The 24916-nt window shown below is 40.3% G+C and overlaps 1 protein-coding gene across 3 annotated transcripts in view; it reads left to right on the forward strand.

Moving 5' to 3' along the window:
• Window positions 1–24916, forward strand: part of NOL4 (nucleolar protein 4) — a 377579-nt gene that overhangs the window by 284612 nt on the left and 68051 nt on the right. For 2 of the 3 annotated variants that reach the window (XM_088469570.1, XM_088469572.1), the window contains exons 7-9: window positions 4101–4280; window positions 5665–5856; window positions 18791–18904. In XM_088469570.1, coding sequence (XP_088325696.1) covers window positions 4101–4280; window positions 5665–5856; window positions 18791–18904 — 486 coding nt within the window. The remainder of the gene's footprint in view (window positions 1–4100; window positions 4281–5664; window positions 5857–18790; window positions 18905–24916) is intronic. The other variant, XM_088469571.1, reaches the window with a different exon arrangement.

Here is a 24916-nt window from a genome sequence, read left to right on the forward strand (position 1 = left end):
TATGTAACTTATTTAGTGTATATATATATATATATATATATATATATATATATATATATACACTACCATTCAAAAGTTTGGGGTCACTTAGAAATGTCCTTATTTTTGAAAGAAAAGTGCTTTTTTTCAATGAGGATAACATTAAATTAATCAGAAATACACTATACATTGTTAACGTGGTAAATGACTATACTAGCTGCAAACGTCTGGTTTTTAAAGGAATATCTACATAGGTGTATAGAGGCCCATTTCCAGCAACCATGGTACATTGTGTTTGCTAAGCTCGTTAGAAGACTAATGGATGATTAGAAAACCCTTGAAAACCCTTGTGCAATTATGTTAGCACAGCTGAAAACTGGTTTGCTCATTAGAGAAGCTATAAAACTGGTCTTCCTTTGAGCTAGTTGAGTTTCTGGAGCATCACATTTGTGGGTTCGATTATACTCTCCAAATAGCCAGAAAAAGAGAACTTTCATGTGAAACTCGACAGTCTATTCTTGTTCTTAAAAATGAAGGCTATTCCATGCGGGAAATTTACACGAAACTGAACAGTTCCTACAACTGTATGTACTACTCCCTTCAGAGAACAGCACAAACAGGATCTAACCAGAGTAGAAAGAGAAGTGGGAGGCCCCGGTGCACAACTGTGCAAGAAGACAAGTACATTAGAGTCTCTAGTTTGAGAAATAGACGCCTCACAAGTCCTCAACTGGCAGCTTCATTAAATGGTACCCGCAAAATGCCAGTGTCAACGTCTACAGTGAAGAGGCGACTCCGGGATGCTGGCCTTCTAGGCAGAGTGGCAAAGAAAAAGCCATATCTAAGACTGCCCAATAAAAGGAAAAGATTAATACGGGCAAAAGAACACAGACATTGGACAGAGGAAGATTGGAAAAAAGTGTTATGTACAGACGAATCGAAGTTTGAAGTGTTTGGATCACACAGAAGAACATTTGTGAGACACAGAACAAGTAAAAAGATGCTGGAAGAGTGCCTGATGCCATCTGTCAAGCATGGTGAAGGTAATGTGATGGTCTGGGGCTGCTTTGGTGCTGGTAAAGTGGGAGATTTGTACAAGGTAAAAGGGATTTTGAATAAGGAAGGCTATCACTCCATTTTGCAACGCCATGCCATGCACTGTGGACAACACTTGATTGGAGCCAATTTCCTCCAACAGGACAGTGACCCAAAGCACACCTCCAAATTATGCAAGAACTATTTAGGGAAGAAGCAGGCAGCTGGTATTCTGTCTGTAAAGGAGTGGCCAGCGCAGTCACCAGATCTCAACCCCATTGAGCTGTTGTGGGAGCAGCTTGACCGTATGGTACGCAAGAAGTGCCCATCAAGCCAATCCAACTTGTGGGAGGTGCTTCAGGAAGTGTGGGGTGAAATTTTTTCAGATTACCTCAACAAATTAAAAGCTAGAATGCCAAAGATCTGCAATGCTGTAATTGCTGCAAAAGGAGCATTCTTTGACGAAAGCAAAGTTTGAAGGACAAAATTATTATTTCAAATAAAAATCATCATTTCTAACCTTGCCAATGTGTTGACTTTAAGTTCTATTGATTTTGCAACTCATTTGATAAATAAAAGTCAGTTTTCATGTAAAACACGAAATTGTCTGGGTGACCCCAAACTTTTGAACGCTAGTATATATATTACAGTACCAGTCAAAAGTTTGGACACACCTTCTCATTCAGTGGTTTTTGTTTATTTAAATTATTTTCAACATAGATTAATACTGAAGACATCAACACTGTGAAAGAACACATATGGAATTATGTTGTTAACAAAAAGTGTTAAACAAATCAAAATATGTTAGAATGTTCAGTGCATTTATAAATAATTTGTATTTAAAACAAAACTAAAGAAATGACAGAGAGATATTTAATTGCCTGCTTCCAACAAATGTCTGGTTTCTGTTGCATTTTAGAGAATTTTGTGTAATTTATTTTCATTCCTATAGTCAGAGCTACACTGAGGTTTTAAAACAATCCTTTGCATGGCTGGCCCTATGGATGATGAGGTATGGCCTGCTATTAGGTCCAGAATTGCCAAAGCCTCCATAAGCGTGGCTATAAGGGAAACATATTGTATGTTATATTAGATGGTGCTTAACACCGTGTCAACTTCACACACTGTTTTCTTCAACTTCAAGTTCCTGCTGTAGTATGTGGAGGGTTTTGTCATGTTTTTTCACATACGGCTATCATGCCCTGTAATTTTCACTTACTGGGTTCAAGTATGGGACCTGATATCGCAGATCACTGGTCTTTCTCTGCAGCGAGATGTGTGACCCAGTGTGGGTGGCCAGTAAACATCAGGACAAGTTAATAAGCCACATATGTGATTGCTAAAGCTTGGAAGTCTTCATCTGCTACCTTTTTAGCAGCCCTTTGACCCCGTGTCCATATTGTGGCCTCAATGGAATACATTTCGAGCCTACATAACAACACTGTGGCTGCCTTTCACAAGGTCTGGTCCCCGTGGTACCAATATCAGTCATCCCCACTACCTGGTGTCTGCTAATTTTTCATCTCTCCATTATTTGCCCTGTGCGTCACCCCCTTTAGGTTTTATATTTTGATGTCTTTATAATATCTTCTTAAATTGATAGTAAATTTCCTTCTGATGTCTGTTTATTCTCATCTCCCCCCCCCCCCCCTCCTGTTCAAAGAAGTCTGACATCTACCCCAGTCTAGTTTGGTTCTGGCTCTGTTGTTGGTCTTTCAATAGTATGTCTATGACACGTTGGTTTTTGTTTTTCTTTTCTACTGATTGTACCCCATTTCCTTGGTAATCTATTGTAATGGTGGTTCTCAATATGCTCTTTATTATTGTCTAGCTGTTTACTGTAAAATTTCAATACAAACATTGATTTAAAAAAATTAAATAAAAACCCTTTGCATGCAAAGCATACAAACCTATATTTATTTACATGACTGAAGCAGAAAAAGAAAAAAAAAATACTAAATCCAATGTCACAAGGAGAACAAATATTCCCTAAGTACACAGGATTGCATATGTTTGATGGCATCGATACTGATCCCACAGTGTAGTGGGCATGGAGGAATTGGCACTGTGCCGGAGTCTACAGCTCATGCGCGGATCACTGAGAACATGGCGCCCACTATACGTTCCCTGTGCTTTCTGTACTGCGCATGCACAAATCTCTGGGAAAATTGGGTTTCACCATTTTGCAGGTGATTTGCGTAGCCCCGCGGGACTCTGGCAAGGTAAGTATACTAAATGGGTGCAGGGTGGCGGTGTGGGTCTCCAGGTGCCTGTGTGCACTGCACAACCTGCACCCACTATTGATTTGCCACTGATAGTGGGAGCCAAATGGAGAGTACAGAGGCAGGGCAGGAGAACGTGTTGCTATGGGGCTGTGGTGTTGTTGCTGCAGAGGTGAGAACGTGTTGCTACAGAAGGAAAGGGGATTGTGTTATTACATGGGATGGCTACACTCTCACTGGTGGCACATCATACATAGCAGCATTACATACGTTTCTGTCTCCATAGGGACCATTAACAATCCACTATGAAATTGTATGTATTTTACATGTTTAAGCAAGTAACATTTTATTGTGGCCCCTTCAATGTGCGTGATTTCCCAAAGCAGCCCTAGTTTGTTCTACGTGTAAACTGTCTATACATAGTGGAATTTCCATGAGAAAAATACATCTATACAGTGACATAATATGTTACCTTGAGAGAACAAATATGAATTTATTCAAATCTCAACCAACACATTTATTCCTATGTTATGCACAGTATTTTTACACTGCTATAACAGGAACTATTGTTTGGAACATGTCAACTATGGGACAAGCATTATTAGTTCAAAATCTAGAGACCATAATCATTGTTGATCTTGAAAACATATCACGTTGTGTATATTAAGTGGTGTATTAGGAAGAAGAAATAACAATGCTACAATACTTTGTAACCTTGAAGCTGTTCTGCGCTGTATACATGTTAGCTTTCAGATGACAGTTGCTGTTACTCCTTATTCAGGATGTTGATTTGTTTGTATCAGGCTTGGAGATCACGGATGGTCAGAATGATAACCGTACTGATGTATGTTCTTCTCCTTTCAGTCTCCAGCACATAGCTACTCCAGCTATGACTCTGGTAAAAATGAAAGTGTAGGTGGTTGTGGTGAAGATTTGTCTTTGAACCGGGGTGACGAAGATGAAGATGACCACGATGACCATGAAGACGTTGAGAAAGCAACTGAAGCAGACGGCGTAGAAGCAGAACGCCTGAAAGCTTTTAATGTAAGGGTTTATAATTACTCTCCTAGAAAATAACCTACAATATGAATGTGTGTCTATGGTACCAGGTTCTGTATAGTTATGTGGGACAATAATGAAATACTATTATGAACTAATCAATATTTTGTGATGGATGGTTATAGGGTATGATATGTATGTTGGAGCAATTGCCGTTTTCTATTGTTATGAATTATTTGGTTGCATTGACCAAACGAGTTACAGACTTGGTTGCCATTAAGAGTAGAATGACCTCTATGATGCCTACATGATGGATAATTCCATATTCTATTCATCCGTGGGTTCACTGTTATGTTCCATGTATTTATTCTTTTTCAACTGCAAAAAATCTCATCTCATGATCAGAAACTGCACCAAAAAGAAAAAAGAAACCAGCTTTGTCATCCTTACACAACAGCATGCCAAATCACAATTTGGTTAAATCATATTTTTGGTCTACATACTGTATGTATATATGTTATTCAATCTGCCATCTTTTCTGACACTGCTATTGCCACCCTCCTGGTAGTTCAAAACAAAGTCTGTCAATATATAATAATTCCATAATCGACCAGCACTTTGTGCATGAAGACCTTATCCAGTACAATATGCATAGAAGATGGAATCACCATCTCCGCATCCAGTCTTCAGAAACTGCTGTTCAGTGGATATAGGTAATGTTAATGTCAAGCCTTGAGACTAAGCTATTTGTATTTCTCCATTGAACAACAGTTTCTCCGAACTGTTCTTGATTTGGTCAATAGTAGACTGAAGACGCTTCTTTGGCATAATTCATCATAGTAATGATCACCAGTATGTATGTGTATGTATATATATATATATATATATATATATTTTAAGAAGTGAGTACCCATATGTAATTCAAGCTCATCCCCGCTACGTTTTTTTTATTTTGTTTTCTTTCTTTGCTTAACTCTATAACGCCATTTGTATCATATTTGATATATGAGTTTCTGTGACTTTCTACAAGTTTTATTTTGTGTGTCAGGCTTTACAAGGTTGTGTTGTGTTGTGTTGTAGCCCTACTCTATTTGATATTATCCACCATTAATGTCTGTGGTCATGCTTTGATTTATCCAAATAGAGAATCACAGTACAGTATACATTAAACCAAAGTTTACCAAGTATGTTTATTTCTTGGGAATTTCATGTTTTTTTGTGCAATGTTAATAACTTTGCTTCTGCTTGCTGGTTTGTCCTATGAAATTACTCCATGAGGAACTATACTTGGTCTAGGATGATGCTTCTTTCTGCAATCCATCTTCTTCCCATGGCAAAGTGTCTGTTCCAGTCAAGAATCTATGGTAGTAAGATGAGAGACGAGAGCAGTCCTCCAACCCCTTCTCCTCTGTCTCCCTCTTACCAACAGATGTTTGTCAGGCTGTTTGTAGATGAAAACTTGGACCGAATGGTCCCTATCTCTAAGCAGCCCAAAGAAAAGATCCAGGCAATCATTGACTCATGCAGGCGACAATTCCCTGAGTACCAAGAGCGTGCCAGAAAACGCATACGCACTTACCTCAAGTCCTGCAGGCGGATGAAAAGAAGTGGTTTTGAGATGGTGAGTTTTGACGTAAAATCAAGCCCATCAAAACTCCATATGTAATTTCATGGCACTATTTTGTTTTCATCTTAGTGTCTTTATTTTACTCCCTGGTTCTAAAAACATTTTTTTTTGTAATCCTCTCATCATTCCTGAATTTTTCCCCATTTGTTCCTTACACAAGATATGCCTGTTTTTTTCATTTACCTGGGCCATAAAAAAATAAAAAAACAAAAAGGGTGGATAAAATAAACACCTAATATGGACACTGTGATGGGCTTAGGAACAAAATAGAGAACAGTTCTAGTGGAGGAGAGGGCAGTGAGGTGGATAAGTTCTGATCTACGTTCTACAAGACTTACATATTGTTATTCAGCCTGAGCAACTATTTTCACTGGTTGGTTTCCTGGTTCTGATTTGATTCTCTGAACCTATTTTCTTATATTATTCTTTGACAATTGAGTAGCTTAGCATATTGACTTCCCGTATCAGAATCATCGGCTTGTGCTTTGCTCTTGATGTGTAACTCCAGTCATGCATAAATTGTCAGGTTTAATAATACAATGAGTAAACAATTTAAGTAGAAGATAAAGAGAAGCATCAATAATAAAATAAATCGTTTGGAGTAAAACGGTTTATAATGTACATGACTCTAGGCTTGTAAGAATGGCAACATCATATGTCGAGCATGAGTTTAGCGCAGGAAGCAGCGAGCTGTGAGCATGGGGAGATCTTACTGTTCTTATGATAACAAATGTTTTATTAATATGACCTGTAACTATCAATTTGCCATAAATGTTCTGTTATAGGAAAATCCAAAAGATCCCACTTGATGGGCATCTGTGGACTCTTGGCAGCTTAATTCCATAGGGGTTGCCCTAAATTGTGAGGTTGGGAGCTGTTTGTTTTTAGCTTATTAGTGACATTTAAGAAGATGCATAAATAAATAACTTTTCGTTGAATGCCGACATTGGGTGTAATTTGAGGAAGAGTTTAATAGACTATTAATAATCCTTATGAAATGTAATTGCTGAGGTCTTTCCCACTGTGCCTATGCCATTATTGACTGCATAAGAACAGCACTCCTGAGCCAACCCATAAACAATAACTGTGGCATCAGCACATGTTCTACATTAGGTGTTATAAACAGAAATAAGATAATTGTGGACATTGCAGACATGGACCTGGAGAAGGTCATAAATATATTTAACGAATGGTTCCCTCATCTACTACAGAAAGCCACAGGTAAAAAGACAACAGCACTTTATAAATATCAACAGAGAGATAAAATGTATAACATTCAGCACAAAGGATGAATGGACTCACACACGCATTATACAAAAGACTCTGGACCTCATTCAGAGGTGCTCGCAAAATGTGAGCGCTTGGTCTGAATGAGGGCGGCCGCATCTATTTTCTGACCCGGCCTCTTGGCCGCTCGCTAGTCTGTGGGTGACTACCCACAGCTTTAACGAGCGGCCAGGTTGATGGTCGCGATTGTCAAGACCATCGGGGCTTGCAACGAGACCCTACGTCGGGAACACCTCCGTTTGGCAAGCCACCCCCCGCCCCGCCTACAAAACGGTGCAAGCTGTCGATCACCATAGACAGCCATCCCTTTTGTAGTAAGCCCCGGAGCTCCAGGGCTTACGCACGCGCAGTGCGGCCACTGCGCTTGCGCAGGGCCTCTACATTGACCCGCTTGCGAGCGCATCAGCGCTTGCGAGTGGGTCTGAATGAGACCCTCTGTTTTGCCCAAGAACCCAGATCATGTCTAGATGAAATTCCCCAGCTAGGAATAGTTATTCTCTAGTAACCTTGTTGTGTTAGTGTGCTGCTGGTCCGTCCAATCATCATCAGCCTTAGAACCTGGCACAATAAGTTTTATACCATTTTTTCTAGTTCTGAACCCAGGACATAAATTACTGGGTCACTGGCAGGTATATGCCCTGATGGACTGTACAGGACCCTGGCATGGAATCCTCATAGTGCTGTTGGTTTGTGGTAGATTAAAATAAAACAACACATTTTAGGTTTAATTATTTTTTAAGGCAGAGGTTCCCAAATTCAGGGCCTGATTCATCACAGATCACAAGTCTGCAATTGCACGCACCCACTCGCTGCGAAAATATGCAAATTAATGCAATCGCAGCACTCTACCAAGACGCCCACCACTGTATAAAGCCGCCCACTTCCCATGACATGCATCTGCAAGTCAGCGAAAACATCGGTAACAGTGACTAACATCAGAACCATTCACACAGTTGTGGATGACCTGACCCTACCGCACAAATGGCTAAACTTCCTCTCGCCATCTAGACCTCTGCCAGCATATGCAATCGCAGGGGCTTAATTATGCACGCCTCTTTAACGGCGTTCAAACACACAGACACGCCTGCATTCTGCCGACCACCCCTCCTCTCCACCCCCATACGGTCACTTCATGTCAATCACTATGCGATGGCACTGCGTGCTCATTGTGATCGCTTCCCGAACGCAGCGGCCAGTTCGCGCACTGTGATGTATACGCATGCGTAGAGCACAAACATGGCCCAGATGCGTGCCAACGCAGACTTGCGATCCAACCTGAATAAGGCCCGCAGTCCTCAAGGCACCCTAATGGTGGCCATACACGGTGAGATTCAAAAGTTGGTAAGATGAGTTGTACGATTTCCCATGAAATTATTCCCTTAAGATCCTGGACGATTTGTTTTGAAAATGCAATGATTTCACATAAGACTGCACATAAAACTTCACATAAGATTGCGAATCATACACGATAGGTTGAGGTCTCTCTGCAAAACCATCTGATCTGCGAACTAGACGATGGCGGGGACACGCATCGGGGTCACAGAATACTCAAAACACAACTATTTTCATAAGATTGGTCTGTCCAACCTGTAAAAACTGACCAAAATTGTGTGATCAATCGTTCCGTGTATGGCCAACATAACAGTCAAGATTTTAAGGCTATCCATGTTGAGAACAGGTGACTTAATTAGTACGTCATTCAGTTTGATTTAACCACCTCTGTTCTCAGACATGAATATCTCTAAAACCTGAACTGTTGGGGTGCCTTGAGGTGGGAACCTCTGCTTTAAGGTATATTGGGGCAGATGTATGAAGCTGTTGAAAGTGATAAAGTGCAGAGTAATAAACGACCAACCAATCAGCTCCCAACTGTCATGTTACAGGCTGTGTTTGAAAAATGACAGTTGGGAACTGATTGGTTGGTCATTTATCACTTTGCACTTTATCACTTTCCAGAGCTTCATACATCTGCCCCATTGTCTGCTGCAATCTACAATCTAATGGTAGTAATGCAGCATTTGTCAACCCTGCCTCTCTTTCACACAGATTGCTCCTCCTGGACAGACAGCCTACATGATATTTAGTCAGGACTGGCACTGGTCTTATCAAGTATTGACAGAGACAACAATAAAAATATAACTATGCCAGCACAAAAAAAAAGAAATACAGACAAAGCACTGTATTCTGTGTACAGGATACTATTGTTTTCAAACTAACCTCACTTTCACAGCATGCCCTTTCGGGAAAATTGTAGTTGAAAAGTCTTTAAAAAAGATTTTTTTTTTACTATAGATTTTTTTTTTACATTCATGTTTAAACTACTTTTTAACTAGCTCTGACGACTGTTCCTCGACATGAACGCAAAAGTGGTATAATTTTGCATAGATGGGGTCACTAACAGATGAATGAGGACCAGAAACAGTTCTGCAAAATGATTGTGATGACCGGATCTCAACTCAACAAAATTGGAAAGGAAAATAATCTTTTCTAATTGGATCAGCACAGTTACAAATTCTAAAAGGCTGAACTCGATGGACCTGTGTCTTTTTCTAAACCTTAGTAAGATGTCACTGTATGGGATTCTGGAAAATAAGATGAATATTTTGATAAATGTACTCATGAAAATGACTTTCGGAAACGTTTCTGATGTGTTCTTCTTCTGAATTGGCCACAGCTTCCCTATGCAGTATCTCTACCACTGATAGGGTGGAGATGTACTAAGCCTTGGGGAGTGATAAAGTGGAGAGAGATAAAGTACCAACCAATCTGCTACTAACTGCTATGTTACAGGCTGTGGGCCTGATTCAGAGCCGCTCACTCTGACAGAGCGCTCGCTCTGAATCAGGGCCGGGCTTTTTTTTTCGGATCGGCCTCTTGGCCGCTCGCATAGCTGTGTGTGACCACCCACAGCTATTGCGAGCGGCCATGATGATGGTCACGATGGTCAAGACCATCGCGACCATCGGGCTTGCGACGAGACCCTTGTGGTAGGGTCTTGTGGCCGCAAGCCCCAGAGAGATTTCGGCTCTGACAGAGCCGGAATCTCTCCACTGACATCACTGGTGATGTCAGTGGGGCTGCCCCCAAACGGCAGGCGTTCTCATGGGAACGCCTCCAAAGGGGGCGAGCTGTCACTCAACATCGACAGCTCGTCCCCTTTGGTGCAAGACCCGGAGTGACGGATTGTACGTCGCTAGCCGGGTCTCGCGCAGGCACACGACAGAGCCAGCTCCGTCGTGCGCATGCGCTGTGGGCCACCATCGACCCGGTTGCGAGCGCTCAGCGCTTGTGACCGGGTCTGAATCAGGCCCTGTGTTTGAAAAGTGACAGTTAGGGGCTGATTGGTTGGTACTTTAAATTTCTCCATTTTATCACTCTCCAAGGCTTAGTACATCTACCCCAATATCTGTAAAAATAATATACATATTTTCAAGCTTTCTAATAGCAACAACTATATAAAAAAAGAAAAGCGTCATCATTCTATTCTATTAAACGTTTGGTTTAATAGCTATGATTTGTGTAAAAAAATCCAAACTAAAATGTCTAACAATTATTTTGTATCTGCATGTAGCCAGCAAAATATTAAAAAGTAATATCTATGTGAGATGTATTTCCTCCAGCCTGTATCACTATGCCAACAGAGGCCATTTCAGACTATTAAATTATTATGTTGCTTAGTTACCTCTTGGGACTGGAGAAATGTAGCATGTTATTGGTGCGAGATGCCAATGTCACCAGTGAGGGCAGAATGTTAGCATGCCCATCAGTGCCACCACACAGTCATTACCTGTATATCAGAGTTCTAGAGCTTATAGGCATGGCTATGGATAGCATCCCAGAAACATCACAAAAACAGTCAAAAAGCTGTCAAGGGGAGGGGGGGGTAATTTGCAGGTGTTGGGGGCTTTTATGCTTTTCAATTTTGTACTGTGAGATCGCATTGCAATTCTTTAGAGGTCAGGCTAATTACATGGGATTTGTCAGCAAGCAAGTTGTTTATTTAGATGTTTTCAATGTTGTCATCCTCATCCATGGCATACTTGCCTACTTTTGAAAAAGCATTTCAGGGAGATTGTGAAAGCAGCACCTATGAGCACGGTGGTAAAGTGGGTGTGTACTGCTACATCTGAGAGGCGTGTCATAAAATTGATTTACATCCACATGTAAATGAGCCCCAAAGCAGTTAGTAACATCTACTTGTTGATGAAAACACACTGATACTTCTCAGAAAATACATGTAACCATAGGGATTATTGTGCCTTATAACCAATACAGGGAAATTATACTAATGATCCCATTTGAATGTATATATCTCTGCTTTTTCTTTTATATAACAGTGTCATAATGGGGGTAAGGTGAAATGAGGGAGATTGGTAGACTCTTCAGGGAGACAGGGAGATTGCTGCTATTTCAGGGAGTCTCCCTGACAATGAGGGAGAGTTGGCAAGTATGATCCATGGGTTTTTCAGGATTGCTTGATCTGAGGAAATCTGGTCTTGAAAGTGTTTCACTGATACTACAGCGTGTTTGTTGTTACTCTTTGACAACTGGATCAGAACTATTTAATTCACAAATTCTAACTATAACTTGAATGGATGTCACAGCAGAACAATTCACATACTTGCTGATTAAGGAAATATTCTATTTTAACAGTATTTATTTTTGTTGATACATAATTGAAAATAAAGTACAGCATATGTATCATGATAGTTGTTAATACCAATTATTAAGTCTTGATAAGGACTACAAAATACATTGGTAAATTATCGATTTGTTAAAACAGAGAGGGAGTGTTATGTCTGTTCCTTCTTGCAAAAGCAGAGTCAGGTAACTTGGTCAGCAGGTTTTTAAGCCACAGATTTTTTTATGGGATTAAGGTCAGGACTTCGGATCATATATTTTCTTCATTTGGAGCCACTACAATTTTGGAGCATGCTTTGGCAGATTGTCTTGTTTGAGCTTTTTTGGCAAAAGGTAGATGTTTTTTGTGCAGAATTTGTACATAAACTACACTACACATTATTATAGGGTGAATCACCCAGCGAATGAACATTTTCAGGTTTAATACAGTAATCTTACATTTTAGTGCATGCAATCTTGGATTAGATCTATTGACTATGTTTTATTGATGTAAGTCATATTATTCATTTACTGGGTTTGTCTATTCATTTGCTAACATTGGGCCTGATTCACTAGCATAAGCAACTGTAATTACGCAAACAATCGGTCGATTGTTGCATACTGCGCATGCATTGTAGTGCGCAAATTAGCCATTGCGATCAGGACTGTGATCGCAGTGACCACGCAGACCCATCACAGAGTGATTGACAGGAAGTGCCGTTTGTGCGTGGTGACGGGGGGTGGTCGGGGGAACGCAGACGTGCCAGTACGTTTGAACGCCATTGCAGTGGCGTGGATAAGTTATCCACTGCAATGCTCTACGCAGCCTAAAGCCTGATAGTGTGCGTGGAAGTTAGCAATTTCTGAGTAAGGTCAGGGCTTGTGCAGGTGTGCCTGAGGATGCGATGGTACTCTATTGTGTCAATGGTTTTGCAGTCTTGCTAAACATTAAGGATGTGTAAGGTAAGGTGGGCATCCTTATGTAGTGCTGCGTATGGCATAGCGATCGCAATGGATTAGCATACTTTCACAGTTGAACTGTGTGTGTAATCGTTATTGCATTCGCAGTTGCATTCCATAGTGAATCAGGCCCATTGTGCGTTCATTCACTGGTAATTTCTGATTTTTGGTTGTAAAAGTCTGACTATTCCTTCAATCTTTAAACCAAAAATGTATATTGAAAGTATACATAGTAATAATGGCACATGTCTAAAAATAGTTTTTATGTTGTATCTTCTGCATACACCATCCCCTTAAATATGAGAATTCACTTGACCATTCATTCACTGGACGTTTCACTCTAGTGTATTTATATGGCGCCACAGATTCTGTGGCAATGGACAGTAAACAAAAATCACCTTGCTGAAACAAAAGTAAAAGTAATCATTAGCTACAGGATAATTGTCGGTAATATTCTGTAAACTAATACACTTCTTTTTTATTTATAAGTTAGTGATGTCCATCCCATCGATCCTGAAAAGATTGATAGCCCGTGTCGCTGAAAAGATGGTTTCCTTAGGAAGGGGGTTTCCTGTTACCCAAAAACCTCCTGGGTTCTGAAAACAATTGTATAATTTCCCTGTAATGCTGGAGCTTCGGGCACTGCAGGAGGCTCTGAGGAAGGGAGTGGGACTAGTTCAGGAAGCAGCAGAACAGACCAATAAATTGTGTGTTGCTTCTACTACATCAGTGGTTCTCAAACTCGGTACTCTGGACCCCACACAGGTCACATTTTGCAAGTCACCCAGCAGGTGCACAGGTGTAGTCATTACTCACTGACACATTTTAAAAGATCCACAGGTGGAGCTAATTATTTCACTTGCAATTCTGTGAGGAGACCTGGAAAACATGCACTATTTGGGGTCCTGAGTACCGAGTTTGAGAACCTGTGTACTACATCATCAAGAGGCTCCCAGAACACAGCACAGGAATTAAGGGAGTCTGTAGATGTCTGATCAGCAGAGAAAAGAGGATGAGCACGGTCAGTGTGTCTGTCTGACCAGTAAGCCTGTCTTCTCGCACTGTAGTATGACTGTCCCTCAGTCCAGTTTTGTCTCTGGCTGAGTTGTGAGCTTCTCTTCTAGCACTGTTATGTCTCTGTCCTTTAAGTGGGTATGTCTCTCTGATCTGTGAGCTTGTCATCTAGCACTGTCAGTGTGTATGTCCCCCAGTCCTGCCTGGGTTTCTATCTGTCCAATCAGTTAGTCTTTGTGTTTTCAGGGGAATCTGTGCAAGCTAGGTTGTGTCACACGCCGAAGTCCGGGACCCTGTTACCAGGTCTGGCGCTGTCACTTTGCAGCCGTCCATGTCCCCGCTGGCCGCCTGCAGCATCCCCTTAGACACTTATCTGTTGCTGGCGTTCTCTTCCTGACTACTCCCACCATTCTGTACCTTGGGTGCTGCCACTTGACATGCTCTACCTACCAGCTTCCAGTGACATGTTTTGGTCAGCCTATCAGCACATAGAGCATCCTATTTAAACCAGGAACTGCTGACAGCAAATTACCAGTGCAACATCTCTCTCAGAGGATCAGTACCCTGGCTCCTGGTTCAGTTCCTGATCCAATATTTGCTTCAGAGCATTCTGCATTAGTGCATTCCAGCAAAGCTACATCAGTATTTGCTTCACATCATTCTGCCTCAGTGTAAACCAGCAAACCTGCTTCAATATTTGTTTCACATCATTCTGTCTCAGTGTAATCCAGCAGACATGCTTCAGTATTGCTTCACAGCATTCTGCTGCAGTGGATTCCAGCAAATTCTTTTCCAGTATGACTTCACAGCATATATCACTGCAGCGTGTTCCATTAGTGCTCCAGCACCCAATTCCAGTGTTACCTGCAGTCTGTTTCAATTGTGCTTCCAGCACCCAGCTCAAGTGTAATCTTGCAGCCTGCTTCAGTCGTGCTCCAGCACTCATTTCCAGTGCTTCCTGTAGACTGCTTCAGTGTCGCTTTCGGCACCTAGTTCCAGTGTTTCCTGCAGTCTGCTTTAGCTGTGCTCCCGACACCCAGTTACAGTGTAATTGCAGTCTACTCGTAGATATCCTACATTCTGTCCTACCCATTCTGCAGCATCAGTCTTCTGTAACTACTTGTAGCCTGCAAGAGGAATAACCATACTTGCCTACCCTCCCGATTTGGCCTCCCGGCAGCTGCCGTGCCCTCCCGGTGGGCCCTTAATGCCCCGCATGCTGGTACTTGTGGTTCTCCAAGTACCAGCATGCGGGGGAGGCTTGCTGGGACCTGTAGTTCCACTGTAAAGACAATGATGAAAATTAAATTTTCTATACTACACCTTACACTATCAACCCGCCACCCACCACCCAGGGGTGGCGGGGATAGCCCCGGGCTATCAGCCTAGGCCAGGGGTGCCCTGGAGAGGGTGACCCCTTTATTGGGGGGTCCCCAACTCCCCAGGGATCCTTGGCCTGGGCTGACTAACAGTCGTGGCTGATGTTGCAGTTGGGGGGCCCTGTGAAAGGTCACCTCTGGCTGTGGCATCAGTCCCCCGTTAGAAAGGGTGCAGGGCTGGTTTTAAATATACGGGGGAACCTCACGTCATTTTTTTTCTCCATATATTTAAAACCAGTTCTGTCCCTGCTGCCTGTTGCTGGTTCGTAATTTACAGTGGAACCATACACATTTTTTTCCCTGTAAATTAAGATCCAGGACAGGCTGGCAAGCCCGAGGCTGGTTAGTGTTTTTTTTTGGGGGGGCCCTCACGTAATTTTTTATAAAAACATTTATCTATTTTTTTTTAGAAGTATTAACATACAAGCAGCAAGCACATATCTCACTGATATGTGCTGGCTGCTAGCTCAGGAGAGATTTGCAGAGAGAAAACACTGCAATCTTGGGTGAGTAATGAGTTAAAACGAGTTACTCGGGAGAGATATCTCGTTCTGCTTCACCATCGACAAACTCGTTTAGCCTCAAATCGCCTGTTGGTAAATGTGGTAAAAAAAAGGGATTAAATCACCCGAATTTTGGCGAGTACCAGCGAGATAAATCACTTTGAAAATCGGGACCATCAAGAATTTTAGTAAATTTACCCCCTGATATCCAATAAAACATTAAACAATAGCATTTTAGTTGCAGTGCGGTCAACGGCTTTGATCATATAGTGAATACAGCAAGAACTACCTTCTCTATAGTAAATGTACTATACATTGCTTGCATACTTATCCCAGCACTAAACATACCTGAAACATACACTGCGTGGTGGATACAGCTAACTTCACTACAGGTAAAATATTGTTTTATAGTGAGAAAAAAACAACATTTTACCCTTTTAAATATACTATTAATTTCAATAGATAAGAATGAGAATAAGCAACACTTTGGGATACAACCAAATGTATGCAAAGCAATTGAGCTATAAGAAAGTGTCTGATTTAAGCTCATTTCTGCAGTTTTTGTTTATTTTGTTCCTAAACCAAAATTTTGAAAACCCCACTATAGAAAGGCTGCATTTGCCCCTGAAGAACGAGAAAGCTTTTTTGAATTAACAAAAAAATGTAAACAATTGATCTACTAATTTCTGTCTAATGTAAAACTTGTAATTTTTGTATTATTATTATTATTATTATTATTATTATTATTATTATTATTATTATTATTTTTTTTTTTTATTTTAAATATATAGTAATTTGTGGAAAAGTTTTGGAATATTTTGAGTTTATTGAGTACTCAATACTGTACATACAGTAAGTGCTAAAGAAATGAACTTCACCTTATTTCTAATTCAGAATCTATGACACTAAAATATTAAAAGTTACTTGGGTGCAAAATAATTTTTTAGAAGCATTATAATGTGTCTTGTTACTTTTGTTGAGCAGTATAAACTAAAAATGCTTATAAACACAGTATTGTAGCTCATTATTGTCGCTTTGTTCTACATTTCCAGTGTTATAGGTAATGAATTGCGATATGTGTATTCATTTGTAAAATATAATTAATTTAGAAATAACAAATTATTACTTTTACTTTTCTTTCAGCTAGGTGATTTTTACAAAGAAAATCTAACTTTAGATTTCTGTTCACATTGATTGTCACACTGATACATATTTCACCAAGTATTAAATGTAATATGTATATTTTTCTATCCTTCTGTCAGTATTATATGGAGTATCATGAAAGTGACTGTGAGTCTCTAATTGTTCTTTTCAGAAAACTTTATCCTTATTAAATCCGACTACCATTAAAGTAAATCATGGAATAATTGGAGAATGTTGCTGATTGTATAATATGAAGACAACCTGTAATATATTATTTAAAAAAAACGTAGACAATGTGTCATTCTATAGCAGTCATTAAACTGTAGTTCCCCAACATGGTGCCAACTTGCAAGCATCTCTGCATCAGCCCCAAAATGTTTTATTTATACATAAAGGAATAAAAATGCCATATATTTAGCACTCTTAGTTGCAGTTGTTCACATAAGCCCCGCCAAGGATGTAGAGCCAAAGCACACTGCCTTGTGTGACACTGGTAGCATTTGTTCAGGACATAATGCTGCAGGTCTAACTGAAATTGTGTAATCTTCTGATGTTTTGTTTTATTTTATTTATTCATTTATAAATAAATAAATTTAAATATAGAAATGTTTATACGTGTTATCAACCAGTAGGACTGTCTTGCATTGTCAGAATCTGGCCTCCGTTATTTTTGTTTCCATCCGATTACATGGATGGTTGCTATTGGGCATAGGTTGGAACATTTATTACATATAGGGCAGATGCAATTACAAGCCGTGTTTACAGTGCGGGTAAAGTACCGCTATTAATTTATTAGTCAATTTCTCCTCCTTCGCTAAGTCCAAGAGGGTTTATTTAATGCAAATATTTATTCGCAGATCCTGAGTCTGTGAGGAAAAATATTGTGTGAAGTGCACCCTCTGGGGCTTACCGAACGGGGTAACGAGCCTTAATTGAATACCTCAGGGCTGACTGTTAACCATGGGGTAAGCCTGTGGCTAATTGATTCTGCAGCATAGAGTATATGTATATTGATTCTTTTTTGATATCTTATGATTGACTGAGTGGGAAAAGCTCAGGTTACAGTGAGTTAAGTATCTCTGAGCTTTGATGTAATGAACCCTTGGATAAATGTCTCCCTCCCATCATGTGAGGCATGAAAATAACATTGGTATGACTTAGTTACTCGGCTATGTAAAATGGAATGGAACCCCATGCTGCAGTCCATACTGGATGATGGGCCTCTTGGAGCGAGAGATCGAGGTTATGATGGGTACAGTACCCATCATAACCTCAATCTCTCACTCCAAGATTGAGGTCTACGTTAAGTGATCTTTGTTTGCTTCTCCTCATGTTAATAGAAGAATTTTATCTAACGACTTATGAAATTACTTACCCTAATTATTTGGCTTCATTGTTCATACAATTGATAACAATTTGGCAATATTTGCGAGTAAATCCATTGTCCCATGTTTTCTTGTATTACAGTGGCCCACCATGGGATTATCCGTCACTTTTAAGACCAGTTTATTTATAATTGTGCACAAGGAGTTTCAGTTCCCAGACGTTTATCATACTGTTCTATAATTTGTATCTACATTCATTTTATATTAAATATGTAATCTTTGTTTTTGATACATTGCATCCATGGACAGCAGGATTTAATACCATTAATTATAATGGTCAATGGCATTTAAAGTTGTGGGGGGGTTTGGTACTGTTTTATTGTTTTGTTTTTTAATTGTTTGTTTTTTATGTCAACCATAATGTAACTTTTACTTTTTAGAAAACTATACACAGAATTGAATTTGTAACTGACTAAAACAAATACTTTATACTATATGTGCTTGTTGAAGGGTTATCCTGGCTTTATACCCTCATTTTTCCATCAGTTTCATATCCCCTTTCAGTTGTTTTTTGTTGTTGTGTTTATGTGTATTTTAAAGTGGCATTCAGTAAGTGCATTCACGTCTCCATGTTTCAAAAAGTTTTAAAAAGCAAGAGATGATAAATCCTGATATATATAAATGTGTTCTTTTTCAGTCACGACCTATACCTTCGCACCTCACCTCCGCTGTAGCAGAAAGTATCTTGGCCTCGGCCTGTGAGAGTGAAAGTAGGAATGCCGCCAAGAGGATGAGACTAGACAGGCAGCCGGTAATGTTTTTGCCCACACTCTAACAGTGTAATGATAATGGTGTCAAGTTTCTTTTTTTTAGTCAATTTCCTTATTGGTCAAATCATGTTTAACAAACAACAATATAATGGTACATTATAGCAAGTAGCAACTGCAGTTGGAAAAAAAAAGTATATAATCAATAACATATGATAAACGATTAAACAAATGTCATCGAGAGTGGAGAAAGAAGATGATAGTGTGAGCACTTGATGTATGAGTATTAGGGGTATATTCACTAATGTGTGGGTTTTTAGAAGTGGAGTTGTTGCCCATAGCAACCAATCAGATTCTAGCTATTATCTTCTAGAAGGTGCTAGATAACTAAGAAGTAGAATCTGATTGGTTGCTATGGGCAACATCTCCACTTCTAAAAATGTGCACTTTAGTAAATGTACCCCTTAGACTCTAGGCCAGAGACTCACTTTGTATTTTAAGCTTCTGATGTGCCCTTATAGGGCCAACTGTAGAAGAGTTTTAAATGTATAGCCCCTACTGTTTGATGACTTCCATTATAGGATCTGCTGGTATTTTTATTATTTGTAGACCCTGAAAACCACAACAGAGAAAACCTGCCTTAGATATCAATACATTTAAATGACTTTAACTGCAGTTACTTTGTTAGAAATAAGGTAATAACCGTGCTCTGCATTGTAGAATATTGTTTTGAATGATTAGGTTGGTGTCACAACATCAGAATCGCTTATATCCTGTACGACCACTTGTTTATGTCTCCTGGGCTCCTCTCACTACACTTCCAAAATGGACCCATTATTATGAGTTGCACATATTGCAGGAATGGCTATCTATTAAGTGGGATGTCAATAACCTAATGGGTAGTATGTTGAAATGTAATCATAAAGCAGTTTAGTCTCTTACAGGTGTGAATATTTAAAAACAAAGATGACAGATGCAAAACGTGATAAACAAAATGTACATTCTTGGCTTACTGTATCACATATGAGGATGAAACAAGCAACGATAAGCCAGGTGTAATGAGTAAAGCAATGTAATATAACAAGGACAAGGTTAATATATCAGTTATAGACAGAAAGTTACCAACACTAAACAGTATTGGTGTGAGCCCTGGATTATGTTATAAATTTGATATTCTCTCTAAAGCTTTTCTTCTAAAATGTACTTGAGGATGACTTCATAAAGCAGAACGGTGACTCACACCTAATGCAGAGTATTCATGGCAATCTTTTCACAAAACCTAGAATTATAACTGTATAAATGGGTCAGTATAATGACTCACTAGACCAAGTATGCCATCTAAATAATACATAATGCAATTACAATTGTACTTGTCAAGCAGCATGAGACTTACTTTCCCGAAACCGCATATGTAAAACAATTCCCATTTTAGTGGAATCGCTGTATCTACACAAGTTTATATTAAAAGAAGTTAAAAGAAACTGAGAGATATTTTAATATGGCTGAATGGCTTTTGGGTTGAAGAATGAGGCAATATGCAGATTAGAAGTCGCTGTAGTCAGTGGGAACAGTACTTTACAGAATCTATTTCTGAGACATTTTTGTAAACTAGTGACATGAACTTTGTTACCTTATTTGGGGTTTACAGATTGTTCATTACTGACCTCTAATACTGGTGCCGCTTGGGCAAACTAGCCACTTACGGACTGTCATCTTTGCACCCCTACTTATAGGGAATATATCACATTGCTGGTTACTCTGACTGATTCAGCCTGACTACCTGCATTGGATCAGGACAGCAGGCAGAGTGTTGGCTCAGGACAATGGGCCTGATTCAGAGATGGTTGGTAATAAGCCGCATTCACAGCCTGTTACAGTGTGTATATTAAAATCAATAATAATAATTCCTTATACAGCTAAAACCAAAATATATAAATGAGATGTGATAATTTTCCCAGAGCTTAGAAATATCAACAGAGAAACCAGCTCACAATACAATCTAATTAGCATTTGTTTACCCTAGCTAAGAGACACAGCTTCCTGCCTAAGACCCTATACAATAAGGTTTGAATGTCCTTTTATGGGCAAGATCCCACAGGTGAGGAATGGGAGGAGGGCATTCACACAAACACTCTACAGAGACACAGGAAGGATCTCACACAGATGCAGACACAAACACTTGGAGAAACACACATGCTTGCAAGGACACACCAGGGAGACACAAGGACAGCAGACTTTCTCCCCAGAAGACTGCCAAGATGCAGCTTCAATCGCCTGGAGATATCTGCTCATAATGGCTAAGTAAACTGTACATTAGTTAGCCTATAATGGGTATCTATAACTAGTTTGATTTGATCTGTGTTTAGCTTATATAGATAGTTTGTAGTGATTTGGGTTCAGTTTTATACATATAGCTGGCTGTGATATAGATGTACTTTTTCCCCCTTCCTTCCCATGTGCTTGGACAGTGGCATAGTCTGAGTGGGATGGGTTTGGTGTGTGTTGTATTCTCGTGGTCTGACTGTATCATTGTGTAGTTGAGATTGGGATGGAGATTGGGTGAAATGCTGCAATCTGTAGATGTATATTTGTTTGATATCAGCTAGTGGTTGTGGTTCCATGGGAGTTGCGGATTGCTGGCCATGTTGTGATAGTATTGTAAAGTTATATATTATCATAGTTTGGGAATTTAAAGATGCTACCTCCATGTGGTATGAACAAAGGAAATTCCATGTGCTCTCCCCCTTCCCCCATTGACCCATGTCTCTAATGGAAATTGAAGTTGGTCCATGTGGTTGGTGGATGCTTTATAGTATTATGATAGAATTGTGTACTATGAGTTGTATACTGGTATTTTTAACTATTACAGAGGAATCAGCTTATATGTATTATACAACATTATAGTATCTGAAAAGCTTGTATAGTATAGTGAATGCAGTGTTATATCAGGGAAGTTGAAAATATTAGACACTAGTATACAATATAATGTACTGTTTTGGTCCAAAGATATCACACAGTTGTAGTGGGTGAGAGTATTGCTATTACAGAACATGGCATTATGGGAGATTTCAATGAGGGACATTCAAAATGGAGTTTGTGATCAGAGACCATGCGGTTTGAACAATAGGACAAAGGGTCACAACAACCACCACACACAATCTCACACAGCAGCCATATCTCTCTCTCTCGTCTATATTGTATTTTAACAAGCATTGATTTTATGAAGATTTGATATATAAAAACGTTTTACTTATAACATTTTGTGTGCATCGTTATCTTTATGAAAGGAAATTATCCAAATGATTTAAAAGGTATATAATTCTGGTTAACACTTTGCGAAGTTCATATATTTATGTTACTTATAACCTGATAGTTATTATATGAAAAATAGAATAATTTGCTTCAGATATATTGGGATTAAACGAGCTGGTAATGGCCTCTGTGTGTACAAATAGAAAGAAGGAAAAAAACCACCCCTAGCACAGCCACTCTTGTAATAGCAGTTGTCAGAATATACAAATGGTTATCTCAGCCTTCCTTTTGTGCTCCAGGGTGCGATGGAGAGTACGTTTTCAGGCTCTGTGGTCTGCACATGTATGATGGAGATGGTAAACACTCCAAAATCGCCACAACATCGGTCACACCATCGACATTTGCGGTAACCTAGTGTCTACTCTACCTACTTTCCTCAAATCCAACTAATCCTGGCCTCTGTAGCTGTGGATTTGCAATTCAGAATCACATTTTAGAGATCTACAGGCGGTACTAGTTATTTAACTTGTGATTCTGTGAGGAGACCTGGAAAACATGCACTGCTAGGTCTCCCTGAGGACCGGAGTTTCATTTAAGCATTAGTACTCATCCTTTAAATACAAAAATAAAAAAAGCTGAAACCTTACATTTTCAAGTGTGTGACACTGGGGCAGTCTCACAGTAAAATATAGGTAAGGGCCTAGCAATGCCAATCTAGGGGCCTGACTGATCTTAAAAGAGCAGGATCTCTTCTGAGCATGATTCATTGAGAGGCATTTACAAGGAGGAATGGGCAGATTAAGGTTAGCGTGAGCCCCGGGTCAACAAATACATGGGGGCCCTATTTGTTATATATATATATATATATATATATATATATATATAAACTTACACACATAAACACTAGCTGTTGTACCCAGTTTCACCCAGGTAGACCTTAGATATATACATTTCCTTCATACCATGTAAAGGGACGTGCTAGAGGGGTTGGAATGGCCCCTAGAGAGGTCCTGTATAAAGCATAGCCTCCTCATGATGTTCAGCACCGAAACTCTTAATGAGCTCACCATTGCAGTAAACCTCGAAGTCAAACTGGAGCAGTTGCCCAGCCACCACCAGTTCGCCTAAAAAACACTCTCAATTAAAGGTTGGAACATGCCAAGGAAGTACTCAGCAGAGCTGTAGTAGTTGTTCCCTTGCTGTCCTGGGACATGATGGAGAACTTCTCCCAGTTTTCCACCATGTGCCTCACAATTAGATCACGCACAGGGTTGTCTTAACAGCAGTGTGGGCCCTGGGCAAAGCAATGCACTGGGGCCCCTACCTACCGATTCATGAGAAAAAAATGTAAATGGTCAATAAAATTAAATCCTCCTGCATGCCCATCAGACCTCCCACACATGCAGAGAGACTCTGACTGGTCTGAAGCTGGCGAATGAAGTGAAACTGGGACTGAGGTGAGTACTCGTCACAGGGGGTGGGGGATTGGGTGGGGGAGGTCAGATCGGAATACAGTGCATCGGCGGCCGGCTTATAAAAATTTCACAAATTTACCAACTGGCCGCAGCTGCAGGGGGGTGGGTTGGAGGGCCCCTACAAGCTTTGGGCCCTTGGGCAACTGCCCAAAAAGCCCAATGGAAGAGATGGCCCTGATCACGCACCTCCCTAGCCATTAGCTGAGTGTCATACATGAGATAGAATAGGGACCGGAACAGGCAGGCTCCATCCCCTGTCATGGGGACAATGGTGTGAGGCACCATCTCCACTTTGGCATTCAAAAACTCAATTGCCATGTTTGAGAAAAATAAAAAATACAAAGCAAGTGAAGTATCCAAATGGAAAAAACCTAGTCAAAGTGTTAACTCCTTAGCAGTGGCAACTCCCTAGGTGGGGCTGCAGCACATCCAGTATTCACATAGGGGAACCACACTAACTGTCACCCCAACTGCTGCCAAACATCACTGGCAGTTGGTGTGGCTCCCCTACTTGAATATTGGACTAAGCTGCAACCCCACCTCTGAAGCCACCACTCCACCCAGACAATGAGCTAACAGTCCTACAGCACTTCGAACATGTTGCTTTGTAACCCCATCACCTCATTCAAGAGGAAACATTTTAGCTCTTTTTCAACGCTTTAGGTGTAAAATTTAGAAAAATCCCTGCTTAGTTGGTGCCTACGTCATGGAAGACTCCCCGAATTATATACTGTATTTGTAGGTCATGGGGTTCGGGCTGGGCGTTGATTCAGTCAGTCAGTACATATATATATATATATATGTGTGTATATATATATATATATATATATATATATATACTAGCTGAAGTACCCAATGTTGCCTGGGTTTAATTCTTCAAGTTACTAAGTTTTACAATGTGATGTCGTCCAAATCTATCCAGTGGAAGGCCCAGAACAGGCTCCCTGGGTCAAAGTTCTGCCCGGCGCACTCCGGGAGGTCCTACTGGAACACCAACCACTCCATTAGGCATCCCAGAACAATTGCCACCTCTGTGAAATTTTCATCCAAATCCATCCAGTGGAAGGCCCAGAAGAGGCTCCCCGGGTCAAAGTTCTGCCCAGCATCCACGGGTCAAAGTTATGACCAGCATACACCAACTGGAGGTGCGACAGGGACCTCAACCCCCTAGTACGTCTTCTGGGCTCCAATGTTACAACTCTGTGAAGATTTCATCCAGATGCATCCAGTGGAAGGCTCAGAACAGGCTCCCTGGGCTAAAGTTCTGCCTCCCTAAAACCTGGCCATTATCCAACTGGACCACCAGGGGTGTTCAAATGCATAACCGGA

The sequence above is a fragment of the Taudactylus pleione genome, unplaced genomic scaffold, assembly GCF_031769625.1.
Source record: "Taudactylus pleione unplaced genomic scaffold, aTauple2 ptg000093l, whole genome shotgun sequence".
Classification (NCBI taxonomy): Eukaryota; Metazoa; Chordata; class Amphibia; order Anura; family Myobatrachidae; genus Taudactylus; species Taudactylus pleione.